Here is a 16,430-nt window from a genome sequence, read left to right on the forward strand (position 1 = left end):
GGCTTTTTTTCTTAAAAAACGACATAGTATAGTATGGCTTTCCCCCCCTAAAAAACGACATAGTATAGCATGGCTTTTTTTCTTGAAAAACGACATAGTAGAGGAAGGCTTTTTCCCTAAAAAACGACATAGTATAGTATGGCTTTCCCCCCTAAAAAACGACATAGTATAGTATGGCTTTTTTCCTTTAAAAAACGACATAGTATAGCATGGCTTTTTTTCTTGAAAAACGATATTGTATAGTAAGGCTTCTTTTCTTAAAAAACGACATAGTATAGTAAGGCTTTTTTTCTTTAAAAAATGACATAGCAATTAAGGCTAAGAGAGTCGGAGAATAAATCTGACTTCTGATTCTTCACCTTCTAATTGTTGCTGTGGTCCACTGGCAAAATCATTGGGTCAGAACATGAGGTGGGAATCAGGAGTGAGTTCAATTCCACTTGTTGCAATTCTCAAATTGTTTATTGAGGTAATGAAAAGGATAAATACAACTTCCAACTTTACAGTGGTGCAGTGGCAAAGACAATGGGTCAGAACTTCAGGTGGACTCAAGTTCAAATCAGAAGTGAGTTTGATTCCACTCTTTGCAATTCTCAAATTGTTTATTGAGGTAATTAAAAGGATAAATATAACTTCCAATCACATCATTTCAGAAGACACTGTGGTCCAGTGGCAAGAACAATGGGTTGAAATTGAAGTTGGACACAAGTTCAAATCTGGAGTGAGTTCAAGTCCACTCTTTGCAAATCTCAAATTGTTTATTGAGGTGATGAAAATGATAAATATAACTTCCAATCATCTCATTTCAGAAGTCACTGTGGTCCAGTGGCAAAGACAATGGGTCAGACAGACCTCAAGTTAGTGGATTTGACTGCCATGTGGGAGATGGGGTTCGAATCCCGCTCTGGTTTGACTAATCACTACACTAGTAGTTCAGTAAATGGGTAATCCTTTTTTCATTCAAATAAAGACTTAGTCATTTTTTTCAGCAAAACAATATTTCCGGTCAGCCTTCGGCTGACCGGAAGACAGTTGGGAGGGGGGATCCCTGGTGGTGTTCGACAGTCGGCCTGCGGCCGACTGCCGACACCATACAGTCGTTGACTGGCGACACCGGGACGTGAACCCTTGACACCCACGTCGCAGGCAGGTGACTTACCCACTACACCACGAGGCGGCCCGCCTATACATGATTGGAAGTTATATTTATCCTTTTCATTACCTAAATAAACAATTTGAGAATTGCAGAGAGTGGAATTGAACTCATTCCTGATTTGAACTTGAGTCCACCTGAAGTTCTGACTCATTGTCTTTGCCACTGGACCACTGTGACTTCCGAAATGATGTGATTGGAAGTTATATCTATCCTTTTCATTACCTCAATAAACAATTTGAGAATTGCAAAGAGTGGAATTGAACTCATTCCTGATTTGAACTTGAGTCCACCTGAAGTTCTGACCCATTGTCTTTGCCACTGGACCACAGTGCCTTCTGAAATGATGTGATTGGAAGTTATATCTATCCTTTTCATTACCTCAATAAACAATTTGAGAATTGCAAAGAGTGGAATTGAACTCACTCCTGATTTGAACTTGAGTCCACCTGAAGTTCTGACCCATTGTCTTTGCCACTGGACCACAGTGACTTCTGAAATGATGTGATTGGAAGTTATATCTATCCTTTTCATTACCTCAATAAACAATTTGAGAATTGCAAAGAGTGGAATTGAACTCATTCCTGATTTGAACTTGAGTCCACCTGAAGTTCTGACCCATTGTCTTTGCCACTGGACCACAGTGCCTTCTGAAATGATGTGATTGGAAGTTATATCTATCCTTTTCATTACCTCAATAAACAATTTGAGAATTGCAAAGAGTGGAATTGAACTCACTCCTGATTTGAACTTGAGTCCACCAGAAGTTCTGACCGTTTGTCTTTGCAACTGGACCACAGTGACTTCTGAAATGAAGTGATTGGAAGTTATATTTATCCTTTTCATTACCTCAATAAACAATTTGTGAATTGCAAAGAGTGGAATTGAACTCACTCCTGATTCCCACAAGTCCTGAACCAATATTTTTGCCACTGGACCACAGCAAAAACTAGGAGAAGAATCAGAAGTCAGATTTATTCTCCGACTTTCTTAGCCTTACTATACTATGTCGATTTTTTAAAGAAAAAAGCCTTACTCTATACTATAGTGTAACATCAGTATGAGCTCTTCTGCTCTTTGTGTGTGACTGACTGTCATGACCTGGACTGAATGAGTGAAGAGAAAAATGACGCAGTACATTATACCGCGTATCGTCTGAAATATACTATGACACATAATGGTGAAGTGAAAGAGCAATGTGATCGTGCTGGACTTGAGTGTCACTACGCGCAACAAGCGGGAAGGCTGTGGCTCAGCAGTGTAGGTCAATACCTTCCCCTCAGTGACGTGTTTCTGGAATAATCCGGTAAAAGCAAAGACAAAAACCACAAATTGTTCTTAACCCCTCTGTCAGACCATGCCATACACCCATTTTTTGTGTCTGGAGCATCTGTTGCAACTCAGTAGTGTCAGAGAGGGGGGTGGGGGAATCTTGTGGCACCACAGTGTGTGTTCTTAATGTTCTCTTTGCTAAGAAATCCACCATATGCTGGTACAAGTACCAGCAAAATCAGTTTGAAAACATATACACACACAAATCCAACAGAACCTAGCTGGATTTGGTGTGTTTTAGTACTGGTCTTGCTGGTATAGAAACCAACATGTAGTGGATTTCTTAGGAATGTAAGGATGAAAAGCACAGCATGGGTGTTTGCTCACCATACTGAACATTAATGACTGTGAACATACTTGTGGGGATAAATAAATGCTTAGTAAATGTGACTGTGAGCAAAATGTGAGAAGAGAGGGAGGAAAAAAAGGGGGAAGGAAGGGGGATAAGACTGCCACACCCGGCCCTTTTGCATCCTTCTACCTCCATCCCTTTTTTCTTGCTCACACTCACACACAAATACTCCTCCTCCTCTGCTCTCCAAGTCTATCTGCTAGTGTTTCCATGAGAACAGCACACTGGGCATGGGGGGTGGGATGATATTGCGGGTGACGTGTTCTAAGAGCACTGGGTGCGTATGCATGCATGCATCTATGCATGCGGTATTGCTATCTTTCACATTTCTCGAGTGGTGATAACGAATGCCGGCATTTTCATGAAACGTGCTTTTGGCATTGTCTGAGCAATTTGGATGTTGACCTAACACTAATTTGAGATCCACAGAGTGCATTGGACACTGACTGGGAAGTTCAATTGGAGAAAAAGAAGCGGGGGAGTCTAATCGTGGCAGAAATTCCATACAAAAAAATGCAGATACTAGTAATAGTTGGGATCTGTTTTTTGGCCTTCAAATTGTGGGTGGGGCAGGGGATTTTGGTGGAGCATGAATGAAAAGGGAGGAGAAGTTGGAAGAGATGTAAAAAATAAAAAAATAAAAAGAGAAGAGCGCTGCTTTAAAATGGGTGGTGGTTGTGGGGGGTCATTTTATGATTGAGAAGGTGGGGGGGTAGTGTGAAGGATGGAAGGACAGAGGGATGGAAGGGGCAAGGCAAAGGGTGGGGTTTTTAAGGACGGGCTTGTAGTCATTGTCAGGGAAAGAGAGAGAAGGAGAGCGAGCAAAAAAAGAGAATGAGAGAGCGAGAGAGAGGTGCAAACCAGGCAGACTTAGCGAAGACAGTGTATGTGCAGACTGGCAAGAGTAAATGCACTGGGCAGCATAGCTGTTGATCCATCCAGAGAGAGAGAGAGAGCGAGAGAAAAGTGTGTGTGTGAGTGTGTGTGCACGAAAGTGAGCGAGAGTGAGTGCACGTGAGAGAGGGAGAGAAGAAGAGAAAAGAAGGAAAAGGGAAGGAAAGAAGCGGAGAAGAAAAAGGAAGGATACTACGGCAACAACTATGCTGTGCTGCATAAGAAGAACCAAGCCGGTAAACTGCTCTCATTTATTTCATCCATTTTCATTTCATGTCAGCAAATTGCTGCATCTCAACTTTCAACTTTCAGATTGTTCCTTTGCTGTCAGTCAGCGGTTATAGAAGATGATGTGAATTACTTGGACTATGGGGCTCAGTTTCTTTTCCTAGTGGTTTTTCTACAGGGACCCCAGACACGCCTTGTGGATGGGATTATCCTCCATGAATGGATACTGCTACGATACTTCTCCGACTTCATAGTGTATTTCCTATTCCAGACTGTAATTTAATCTGGAGGGACATTCCCTCCTATTGATCACGCACTTGTTAGAAGTGGAAAAAAAGGAGTTTCCATTTTCTCAAACACATTAATTCAATGGCTTTGTTATTCCTATTAATTGCAGCAAATTTAACCACGCTTGTTAGTCCATCCTTGACAGAATGATCATATTTTGCTTTCTATTGTCTTGAGAGTAAGTGGGTAACTCTCCCCAAAAAAGTACATTTCCACAGCAAGGAGGAGGAAAAAAGGGTGGGGTGCGGAGTGAGAGAGCAGCACCATGCCAGCGGCCTCGGGGGATTACAATGGGAATAAATGGCTCTAAATAGATTATCATAGCCCTCCAACTCAATGAGTGGATGCTGCCAATGGAGGGTACAATCAAGTGTGCACTTATTTAAAGGGTGTGAAAGGGTGCTTTTGGGGAGTCTGAGTGTAAAAAAAGAAAATTAGGCAACGTGCTGCATGGAAATGGGTGTGGAAAAGAAAGAGGTGTTGCATTAACCATTACGGCAATATTTTTTCTTTTACGAGAATCATTCCTTCTACATTGCAAATTAAATGAGTCTCATTTGATAAGATTCGTGACATAGTAGATTTTGATGGCACTTCATTAATTTCTGGATGAGTCGTATTCACTGTGGCAGGTGGGAGATATTAAGTATGGCATGACAGTTGAAGGAAGAGCAAAAAAAAAGACGAGGCAGCAGTGAGATTTAGTACAAAAATAGTTGGAATACCCATATGAATATTTCCAGTGGAGATGCATAAAAATGTACTAGCGAGGAGAAGGAGTGTGGGTAAAATAATGATTTAAATGGACGTAATGTAGCGGAAGGTAGCGAGGTTGAGTGGATGCGAGGAGGCAGAAAAGGAAATAAAACTAGATGGTGGCAGAATGAGGGATGATGGTTGGAGGAGGTAGAGATGAGGGGCGGAAACCTGGAGGGGGGGGGGGGGGGGCAGCATGCTGCACACCGCAGACATGTGGTGGGTGAGGCACCGGCTTTTTAGCGAGCTTTCCCAGTGATGGCGGCTTCAAGCATAGCTGCCTCAGGGTTGAAGGTTTATCCATTTTAGACTCCAAACACCGATGCACCTATGCTAAAAAATCCACTTTATTTCTTCTGACCAATAGAGGGGGTGGGGAAGGAGTTACCCTAATAAAGCATCCTGTTCTATGGGAGTGGCTTTGAACTCAAGGTTTATCTTTTGTCTAAGGATAATTCTAACGGATCATAACCCTGAGTAGCCTTTATGTTTTGGGAAATATTTCGAATAACTTGGGAGTCTTCTTCCTAAGACAAATGGATTCACAAACCTGCCTATCATGTCTCGTCTCCAACTATAGTGAAGGATTTAGCTGTACTACGAGTTGTGTGCCATATTGCCTTTCTTCCATTCCCCCGTGGCCACCACTTCGTGTCCAGCCATCATTTTCCTCCAACTCTCTCCTCCCCCACCTGCAGCTCTCCCCAACGCATGCTCCCTTGTCAGATCAGTGGCGATTGCGGAGCCTTTGTTCAGACAGCGACTCACTAAAATTGAATTAAAGGCTGCTCCAGATGATGTAACAGCACAGGCATATGTTGGCGTATCAGTTGCAGCATGGCTTTGTCGTGAAGACGCTGAACATCCTGTCACGTCGCTCGGTGACTGATGGACGAAAGGGAGGGATGACGCAGCGATGGCTGCCAGGGGCTGTGGCTGTCGCCACCTGAACCACCCTAGACTCATCTGCAGGAGATCGTTGGCTAAAAGGGTGTGGCGCTACGCCGAGCGAGACGGGGAGAGACGAGAGCAAACGAGCGAGTGAGCTATAGAGAGAGAATGTACGCACAGTTGTCTTGGTAAGAAACAAAGTAGAGAAAGCATATGAGGCTTGGTGTCTGGATCATTTCTCCATTAATAACTAAAATCTTACTAGCATTGATCTTTCAGCTAATGATTGTTCTAAAATACACATGACTATTAACATCGTCTAATTGTACAGATGTACTTGACACATACGATTTCATCTTTTGTAAAATAAAATAAAATGTAGGAAATGTGTTCAGATCATTTCCTGTGGAAAGAGAGAGAGAAAAAGCTTAAAGCAAGTGCCAAACGTGTTCATTTGTATGAAAAATGGTTCCGTGGCAGATCAACCATTGCTCCTGTCTTCCCTACTTTCTGAAATGAGTCCCGAATGGCACTGGCAATGAGACACTGAGAAGGTGGTGAATTGCTACTGTGTCACTGTTGGGGGATGGGATGTCTTCGTGCGTGAGCGCGGGTGGTTATAGATCTAGAGCCAATGACTCTGGGTGTGGTTCTCACGACAGCTGGTGCCCACCCAAGGGCAGAGGCAGACAGTGAACGCAACCGATTGCCGATGTAATAGACACATCTAGTTGTCTGATAGGACGTGGAGCACATTCTGATGATCATTGTTCTGCATTCAAGTTATTTTTAAATGATAAGATGACCGCTTACTATTTAGTCTTATCATGTTGTAATTTTCCATCATTATTTTTCTGCAGTGATTTCAAAATCACACTGGAAGTCAATTACCGCGGGACGTCATTTTGCAAATTCTGTACTGCCTCGTCATTCTGGAGAGTTAGTCATTCCTTTAATTAACTTGAAAATGCAAATATGTTATCTCTCTACCAAGTCATCGGGGTGAAATGATGTTCAAGTTTGAACTGATGGGAGTGGTCTATTTGTACCCATGGGCGCCGCAGCTCGACTTTTTGAATGAAAATGTAGGCCTAGCAAATATTGAAGAGAATAGTGCCTAAACTATGCATTTAACACAAGACACAGTTTACTGCCATATATTTTATCTTTGATTACTTGTTTGATAAATTATCTCTTCAGTAAATAATAAAAGTCCATCAAATGTATAAATATCGGCAATTCCCGCAATTTGGAACGGAAGTGAACAAATCCATTATCGATAATACAAATTTTGCCACCACAAATGCGATCAAACTACGATGATGATCTCCCTCTTCATCCTCATAAACTCAATGAGATCACTGCTGGCACGTTATTACATTTGCACTCATACACCCTAATCTCTAAAGTAGCTGGCAACCCCCTCCGATCCAATGATGATGTCATACCACCATATTCCCCAACACCCTCGTCCGTTGCCATCTCCTTTTCTCCCTGTCTGACTCATTGTATGCAGCCAGTAAGTAATTATATTTAGAGTTAAGTGCTTGGGTCAAATTTTGGTAATTTTAAGCACCAATGAGATCAGCCCTTATAAAAGGCCACCTGAAATCTTGTTTTGTATAATTAATTGAATCATTCTAACTCTTGGTTAGCAGTAGTATTCGATGTTATCCCACTTCGTGACCGGACGTTTGGTCGACCGGACGTTTGGTCGACCGGACGTTTGGTCGACCGGACGTTTGGTCGACCGGACGTTTGGTCGACCGGACGTTTGGTCGACCGGACGTTTGGTCGACCGGACGTTTGGTCGACCGGACGTTTGGTCGACCGGACGTTTGGTCGACCGGACGTTTGGTCGACCGGACGTTTGGTCGACCGGACGTTTGGTCGACCGGACGTTTGGTCGACCGGACGTTTGGTCGAACGGACGTTTGGTGGAACGGACGTTTGGTGGAACGGACGTTTGGTGGAACGGACGTTTGGTGGAACAGACGTTTGGTAGAACGGACGTTTGGTCGCCGGGTGCGCTCGCTGTCAAATTATGACAGAGAGTTTACTGTTGATATTTTGATATTAGATATTTAGATATTAAACTCTCTCATGATTACAATTTTGAGAGCTGGTTTCAACAGTAACAACCCGCCGACCAAATGTCCGTTCTACCAAACGTCCGTTCTACCAAACGTCCGTTCTACCAAACGTCCGTTCTACCAAACGTCCGTTCTACCAAACGTCCGTTCGACCAAACGTCCGGTCGACCAAACGTCCGGTCGACCAAACGTCCGGTCGACCAAACGTCCGGGGACCAAACGTCTTTCGACGAAATGTCCGAGTACCATCACACTTAGCTTGGTGATCTATTTTTAAAATGGTGGAGCCTAAATGGTTTTCCATTAAGAATTGAACAATATGAGGCTGATTTACATCCTCTTAACCCTTGGGCCAGAATATGAGTGTGACTGCACCTTGTCGCCTCTGCTGCAATATTGAGCTGACACACTGACCCTGAAGATGATGTGTTGGCTTTTAGGGCCAGCAGCTAGTAAATCATGTAACTCACCTGTGCTAGATACCGACACAGTTGTCTCACTTTAACTCTATATGATTGTAAGGACCATATAAAACAAGACATTTTGACATTCTAGGCTTGTTCACATTCATTGCCCCCAAGAATAAATAATTCTAATGCAAAATTGCAGACAAACTGATAGAAGTGATACCCCCCCCCCCCACACACACACACATACACTGGACTCTGAAACTACCTCCAAGAAGAGAACCACAATTTAGGGTAGCTGATTGCAACTCTGATTTACGAGTTCCTATTGGCTAGCAAAAGGTCAGGTACACTGCTGATCAGGGTAGTCTTTCATTCCAGTGAAATGTTGAAACCATTTTACCGACCAGCAGACAGCACGGTGATGAGCTAGCACTGTGGTTGCCAAGGTAACCTTTGATAGTTGGAAGGGACACAGTCGTGAATACTGAGGAAGGCAGGCGCTTGGTTCCCTAGCAGCAAGATGAGATGGAAGTCATAGAAACCTTTTCTTTATCTGGACTCCTTGTGGTTGGAGAACAAATTTAGGATTTTATATTGCTTTAACTCAGAGGGCGTTAGTGGAGAATATTACTGTGCGTCATTAAGATGCCTCGTCTCTAAGGTTGGCTATTAACTAATTATATCCAACAGTATTACCAGGCTATTCACAAGTGTGCAGTTTCCATATTTGTTTTTAATGATGAAAGAACATTCATTCCTAACTGAACAGAATGAGATCACTTTAACAAAATCAATAAACACATTAATTTATTTCTACATTTTTATCATTTGCCCTAACTTATGTTACACTGCTTGCATGTACAAGTTGTTTTTGCTCAATGTTGCTTATTCATATTTTTTAACGTGGACATAAAATGTTTTTTTTAAATTGGTTAGAACAATATTGAACCTAACTTTATTTGCTTTCTTTATTTTCAATGTATTGTAACATTTTGTTTGCATTTTCAGTGCTCATCATTGTTTCCTTTATTTGATTTGATTTCTTTTCATTAGATGATTAAATGACTCATTACACAACCCACTATTTGATGGACAGCTTTGGATCCAGTAACCAAAGGTAATATAATGGTGCCCTTTTAATAACTCCTTCTCCTTCTCCTAACCATGGTCCCCATCCCGTCTTACATTTGCCTTTTTTTAATTTAAATCAGCCCTGGAAACTTGACCCAACCTGTCCACTATGTCTACATCAGGCTTACCAATTTTCAAGCTCACTAACACCTGTCCTTTGCCATTTTTAAAGTATTTGCTACTGTCTCCTGTGAACTTTCAACGTGATCCATTATTTACCTGTACGGTAAATAAGGTATACCAGCATGACATCTTGAGATTTTCATTCTCAAGATAAATGCTCAACCACTGTAAGAAAACATGATTTGTTTTGACATTTTCACTATGATCACCCAATGTGTTTTTCACTTGTATTTTACTATAAGCTCTTTCTTGGCATCCAGGTGGAGAAAAATGAGGATGTGGACCAGAAAATTGAGCAGGATGGTACCCCAAACAAACCTGAAGACAACAAGGCCCATAAGGCTGCGACCAAAATACAGGCTAGCTTCCGCGGACACATAACTCGGAAAAAGATGAAAGATGGAGAGGAAGAGAAGGACGGAGACAATCCCGCTGCCGCAGAAGAAGCAACTGAGGGAGGCGAGGAGGTGAAGAAAGCAGAAGCTGAGGAAGGGGATGCCACAGAAGAGAAGGAAAAAAAGGAAGAGGAAACGAGCAAAGCCAAAAGTCCAGTGGCAGAAAAGCCTGCTAACTCACCAGCAGCCGCTGCTCCCCCAACTGCGGGAGCAGCAATGTCTCCTGTAGGGGCAGCACCTGCGTCCGCCTGTCCCGCGGCACCCTCTGAGCCCCCCAAAGAGGAGCCAAAGGCTGAGGAGAAAGCTGAAGAGAACCCCAAAGAGGTGGAGGCCCCAGCTGCAGCAAAGAGTCCCGCCACAGATGAGAAGGCGGAGGTGGAAAAGGAGGCGGCCAGACAAGCCGATGTGCCTGCTGCTGCCAGCCCGGCAGCTGAGAAGGAGGAACTTGACCAAACAAAAGGTAAAGGTATGGATTATTATTCATGTTAATATTTAATACCAACAAATGCTACTCAAAATAAAACAGGACAAAATTGCAAACTCCACTTACCATAAATGGTCCCTTAAGTAGCAGTAGCAGGGGTATTGAGTTCAGACTATTGCAATCTTTGAAAGTCCAAGGTTAAAATACTCAATAGAAATGATAGACGGCATTCCTATCGTCCACTTGGCAAGCAACACAGGTAATATCTTTTTGCCATGTCTTAAAGATTTAAACCTTCTTGGCAGACCTCTGGTGGTTCATACAGACACTAACCTTCCAACTGTATTTTTATACATTATGAAATCGTGCAATCTTCAAAATTAATTCAAAAACAAATCATAGTTCATGTTCATTCATAATGCGATCCGCTTATCCTCACAAAGAGCACCATAAATCTGTTGCTAGCTAATCGCAGTGGACAAGATGAACAACCATTTGCGCAAAACTAGGGACAATATGAAGGGGTCAATCAGACTACCACACATGCTTTTGGTATGAAAAAAAATGCATTTACATTTCTACACAAGACCATAAGGTTTTACCAATTTCGTCACACGCAGTTTCTGGGTATGATGACAATTAGGCTTTTTTGTCGGGTCAATGATGATGACAAAGCCTATGTCCGATTATCATTATTATTATTATTATTATTATTATTATTATTATTATTATTATTATTATTATTATTATTATTATTATTAGTATTAGTATTAGTATTATTATTATAAGGCACTTTGAACAACAAACAGATAGGAAAGATTAGAAAAAACAAAAAAAAACACACAAAAAAGTCAATTTGGTTCGCCAGTTAATTTGGTACTTTTTACCAAGCATCCGAGTAATTGGATAGAAAGTAATGAATGGAACTCTAGTAATTGTAGTCCAGGGACTTTCCTGTCTGGGACAGACAGGTACAGTAGTTAATGGAGCATGCTCAGTCTGGACTACGCAGAGACATGAGACGCCCACACAAACATGCACACACCCACATTGACACACATACGCACACACCCACATTGACACGCACACGCTCACACAAACATGCACACACCCACCTTGACACACACACACCGACCAACAATCGTGCACACCAACTGGAGCGCTACACTGAATCTAGGTCACAAAGCAGCAGTGTCTTCGCGTTGTCATAGTTACCACCTCGATGGGATAGCTGGCCTGCATAAAGCAGACCACAGATAACAGGTGTTCTGAAACAGATGAATGATTAATGGTATCTACCTGTCCAGATCCACAACAGGAACCGGTGGTCCCCCTATCTATATGAATAGCAGAACTTAAGTCCTGGTACACACAGAACAAAACGAATCAATTTTCTTCCTGATTTGCAAATGTGTGATAATTACAAGGTGAGTCGTTTAAGGCAGGAGTGTCAGACTCGGGTTGGTTCGCGGGCCGCTTTAACGTCAACTTGATTTCATGTGGGCCGGACCATTTTAGATATAATATTTAGATTTTTTTAAATAAATGGATTAAAAGAACTGAATATTCTGTTTTTTATAGCTCTAAAACAATGTTTATTTTAGCTTTTTTAAAATATATTTTTAGATTTTACAAAATGATTTTTGAACTAAAAACACAGAAAAAAATGATTAAAAAATAAATGACAATTATTGATTTAAAAGGGAGAAAATCAGGAAATTTAATATACATCTTTACTCTCAGAAAGATGGCACTCATGATTTACTTTTCCGGGCCACACAAAATGATGCGGCGGGCCAGATTTGGCCCCCGGGCTGCCACTTTGACATATGTGGTTTAGGGTTAATATCTGTGCAGTTGCGAAAACTTTGTATTTTCACGACAAAATAATGATAACAACTTCGGGGAGGAAAGTGATTATAGCATCTCATCTAATTCTCTGAACCGCTTACTAGGGTCACGGGGGTGCTGGAGCCTATCCCAGCTGACTTCGGGCCAGAGGCGGGGGACACCCAATCGCAGGGCACAAGGAGACAAACAACCATTCATGCTCACACTCATACCTAGGGGCAATTTAGAGTGTCCAATCACTCTACCCATGCATGTCTTTGGAATGTGGGAGGAAACCGGAGTACCCGGGGAAAACCCACGCAGGCCCAGAGAGACGCGCTAACCACTCAGTTGCCGGGCCGCCCAATAATAGCCATGTTTATTTATTACGCTTTTACCTTTAGCCTAAATTGACTAGAAAGTGTGGATGCGAAGGGGCCTCATAGTTACAAGGTTGTGTGTGTCTTCATTGTGCATAGCTATTTTGTCGAACATATATTCCAAAAGCAGTCACGTAAAATTCTTGTATGGATAAATTGTATAACATGCGTGTTTGTCATTTCTGAGAAATCCCGGAGCAGCTTTCCGAAAACCTGTGCAAGCATGCCGATAACATGCAGCAATCCAACAGAAAGGCTGAAACTGAGAGCCAAACATTGTGAGGCAGACGGGCGAAACGATATAGCGTCTGTGTTTATTTTGAGCAAATTGTGAATTTGGACAGACACACAATGCTTTAATGTAACCTTACAAAGTGAGAGTGATAAGTCGTGGCCCAGTTAGTTGCTTGCCTCAGGGTGGGTGTGAATAATTCTGTAAATGGTTGGCTAAATGGTTAACCCTCTGGTTTATTGGGAGGCTCTCCCCTCTGTCATCGTAGTCCCAAAACAAATCGAAAAACGGTTGAGGTAGTTGAGTAAAAGACGGAACGATGATGATAACGATGGAAGTGACCTCACTAGATCCATTTTGGGGACTTGCCTTACATTATGGTGACTCAGAAAGCACTCAAGAGTTCTGCGAAATGACATCATCATGTCTTGAGTCATATCCCCACTTCTAGGTTTATGTTTAAACATTTAGACAAGAGCAGTCTGCTTCACTTCTTCCCCTTTAGACTGACTCATTAAGCATTTACCCGTACGTCCCATCCTCCCTGTTACAAATGCAATGATGTCATCCTACCATGGTTTCTATCGAAAGAGGGTGAGCTCATTATAAAGTAGTATCTTCACTTAGTTTCTGCAAGTTGAATGAGATTAAGGTGTTGTTAGCAAACATCAGGTAAGCACACATTTTACAATTTCATTGGTAAGACTAAGATTTTTTTCTGCCTACGCGTTGGAATCAGGGGTGTCAAACTCGGGTTGGTTCGCGGGCCGCATTAACGTCAACGCCATTTCATCTGGGACAGACCATTTTAGATGTAATATTAAGATTTTTTTAATAAATGGATTAAAAGCCCTGAATATTCCGTTTTTATAGATCTAAAACAATGATTATTTTAGGTTTTTTAAATATATTTTTTAGATTTTACAAAATGATTTTTGAACTAAAAACACAGAAAAAAAAGATTAAAAAATACAATTATTGATTTAAAAGGGGGAAAATCGGGAAATGTAATATACATTTATACTCTTCATTTTAATTTGATCCTAAAACGGAAAGTCGGCACTCATGATTTACTTTCCCGGGCCACACAAAATTATGCGGCGGTCCAGATTTGGCCCCTGGGCCGCCACTTTGACACGTGTGCGTTGGATCATTGATCAACTCCTTTGGATGTTTCTGCCATTAGTTTACCATTGGGTGATGACATCGTCAGATATGACAGGACGAGGTGCTCTCCCTTTAAATATTTTAAAAGCCCATTAGAAGCAGGCACCCTTTTAATATTTACAGTCTATCATATCTCAGGCTTGAGGAACTTCTGATTTACACACAGAGCAATTCCTGTGTGCAAACCAATGTGTGAGATCACACCTTAACTTGCTCTTCATACATTGTATTCCGGAATTTGAGTAAAAAGTTTTGTTCATTCTATCTCAAGGCCAGATTTTTTCTTTGGCTCATTTTCTAGTCTGCCTCTGATAGTTTATTTCCTACCTGTCACCCCCTCATTCTCTTAGATGCTGCGGAGGAGTCTAAAGCAGAGGGTGATACCCCAGCAGATGCAGCGCCAGAGGCCACCGAGAGCAAAGAGGAGTGAGGCGGAGTCTAACCTGCAAATTGAAAAATTACGAGAATGAAGAAAAACAAAATTCTAAAAAGGTTGCTCTTTGTCTTCCCAGTGCAAAGGCAACCCATTTTTATTTGTTTGTCATTTTTGTGTGGCAATGGTTTTCTCATGTTGGGGGAGTTTCCAGCGTGAAGTTTTTTGGCTCAAGCTAATACTATGATGACGTGGTGATGATGTTGTTTGTTGTTGATGATGATTCTGAAATATGATTGTTATAATGATGAGGAGGAAGATTTGCTTTCCACCATCTTTTGCTAATGTATTGTAGAGGGTTTGGCAGTGGATCATAAAACTCCCAACTGGATAGATACACATTTGAAGATGTATAGCAAATAAAACTCGACTTTATTTGCTTTACAATGCCCTTTCGTACACATTAAAAGGTGAAAATAAAAAATCTGTGCACGCACAAAAAAAGATGGATTTAAAATGCACGTTTTCATTACAATTCATGTGTATTGAAAACACATCAAACAGGAAATACAAACACAATATGATAAGAATGTATACTTAAATGTGTCTCATTTCCAGTTGGAGAGCTGTATACCACAACATATACTGTGTGACAATATACTATTAATCTCACTCTGCTTGAGTCATTCAAGCTTTAATAACACTTTTACACTGTCTTTACCCTCATTTGCCGAAAAGGACCTGTTGCCATTAAAATGCCATGACCGTATATAAACTTTAGACATCCGCTGTAGTATTATGTGAAAAAAATTATTCTGCCAACCAAATATGAGAGCAGTAGCATGAACCATCGAACCAGATGCATGATGGGAACTCTCCCTCCGAGAGGAACTTTTTTCGCATTTATGAAATCTTAAGAGGTGTGGCGGCTTCTTTTTGATGTCTTTGGTGTTGTTATGACAGTTTATATGAATTGGGATAATACTCTTGCACAGATGTTAAGAAAAATACATAAAAAAGAAACATACAAATGATCAAACAAAGAAAAAAATTTCTTATGTTTCAGTGAGTGCAATGTCCAGTTTCAATCTAACAAGTTCCAGCCTGTGAGGAAAAAAAACATTACAAATGGTTTCAATGTCTGTTTTCAAAATAAAGCAAATGTGCCAATTACCAATATTAACCGTGTTGTTTCTTTCGAAAGTTGATACTATTAGAATGAATTTAGGGTTTAAACTTGAACTAAAATGTCATTCTGAATATATTTCTCTGTATGGTTTCCCTCCTAGGGCAGCCTGGGGGATGAGTGGTTAGCGCGTCGGCCTCACAGTGGGAGTCCTGGGTTCAAATCCAGGTCGGCCCACCTGTGTGGAGTTTGCATGTTCTCCCCGGGCCTGCGTGGGTTTTCTCCAGGTACTCCGGTTTCCTTCCACATTCCAAAGACACGCATGCTAGGCTGATTGAATTGTTTGGTCGCCGGACTTTAGGTCGCCGGACTTTAGGTCGCCGGACTTTAGGTCGCCGGACATTTGGTCGCGGACGTTTGGTCGCCCGGACCCAAACAACCGGCGACCAAACGTCCAGCGACCAAAAGTCTGGCAACCAAAAGTCCAGCGACAAAACAAGGTAAAACAACACAGTCTACGCATCAATCAAAGCCCTGAGAAGTTTCACTGAGCGGACGTGTGAGTGTATAAGAGTTTGTATGTACATGAGTTGTCCCTTTTAAGAAAGTACGTCAGTCAGTGTCTTAACAAGTTCTCCAACAAAAACCAATAAAAGTCCGGGAAATGTGGAGCTTTTCTTTAGCCTAATAATTAATAGGGCATTAAGTATGACTAAATAATAATTCGCAGTTTGTATTTAGGGAATTTGAGCAACAATTTTAAAATGGTAATTATCAATAACCTTCCGGGCGACCAAACGTCTGGCGACCAAAAGTCCGGCGACCAAATGTCCGAGTACCGATTGGACACTC

At 41.6% G+C, this 16,430-nt stretch overlaps 1 protein-coding gene across 2 annotated transcripts; it reads left to right on the forward strand.

Annotated features, from left to right (window-relative positions):
• The first annotated feature begins 3,629 nt into the window (after positions 1–3,629).
• Positions 3,630–15,631, forward strand: gap43 (growth associated protein 43). 2 transcript variants are annotated; one of them, XM_077611224.1, is made up of 3 exons: positions 3,630–3,967; positions 9,912–10,512; positions 14,430–15,631. In XM_077611224.1, the coding sequence occupies exons 1-3, from the start codon at positions 3,938–3,940 to the stop codon at positions 14,507–14,509; spliced, it is 711 nt and encodes a 236-aa protein (XP_077467350.1). In that variant the 5' UTR covers positions 3,630–3,937; the 3' UTR covers positions 14,510–15,631. The 2 variants fall into 2 exon arrangements, with proteins under 2 accessions (XP_077467350.1, XP_077467351.1); XM_077611225.1 differs by having other exon boundaries at positions 3,633–3,967; positions 9,912–10,506.
• The last annotated feature ends 799 nt before the right edge of the window (positions 15,632–16,430 follow it).

This window comes from Stigmatopora argus, chromosome 10 (genome assembly GCF_051989625.1).
Source record: "Stigmatopora argus isolate UIUO_Sarg chromosome 10, RoL_Sarg_1.0, whole genome shotgun sequence".
NCBI classification, from domain to species: domain Eukaryota; kingdom Metazoa; phylum Chordata; class Actinopteri; order Syngnathiformes; family Syngnathidae; genus Stigmatopora; species Stigmatopora argus.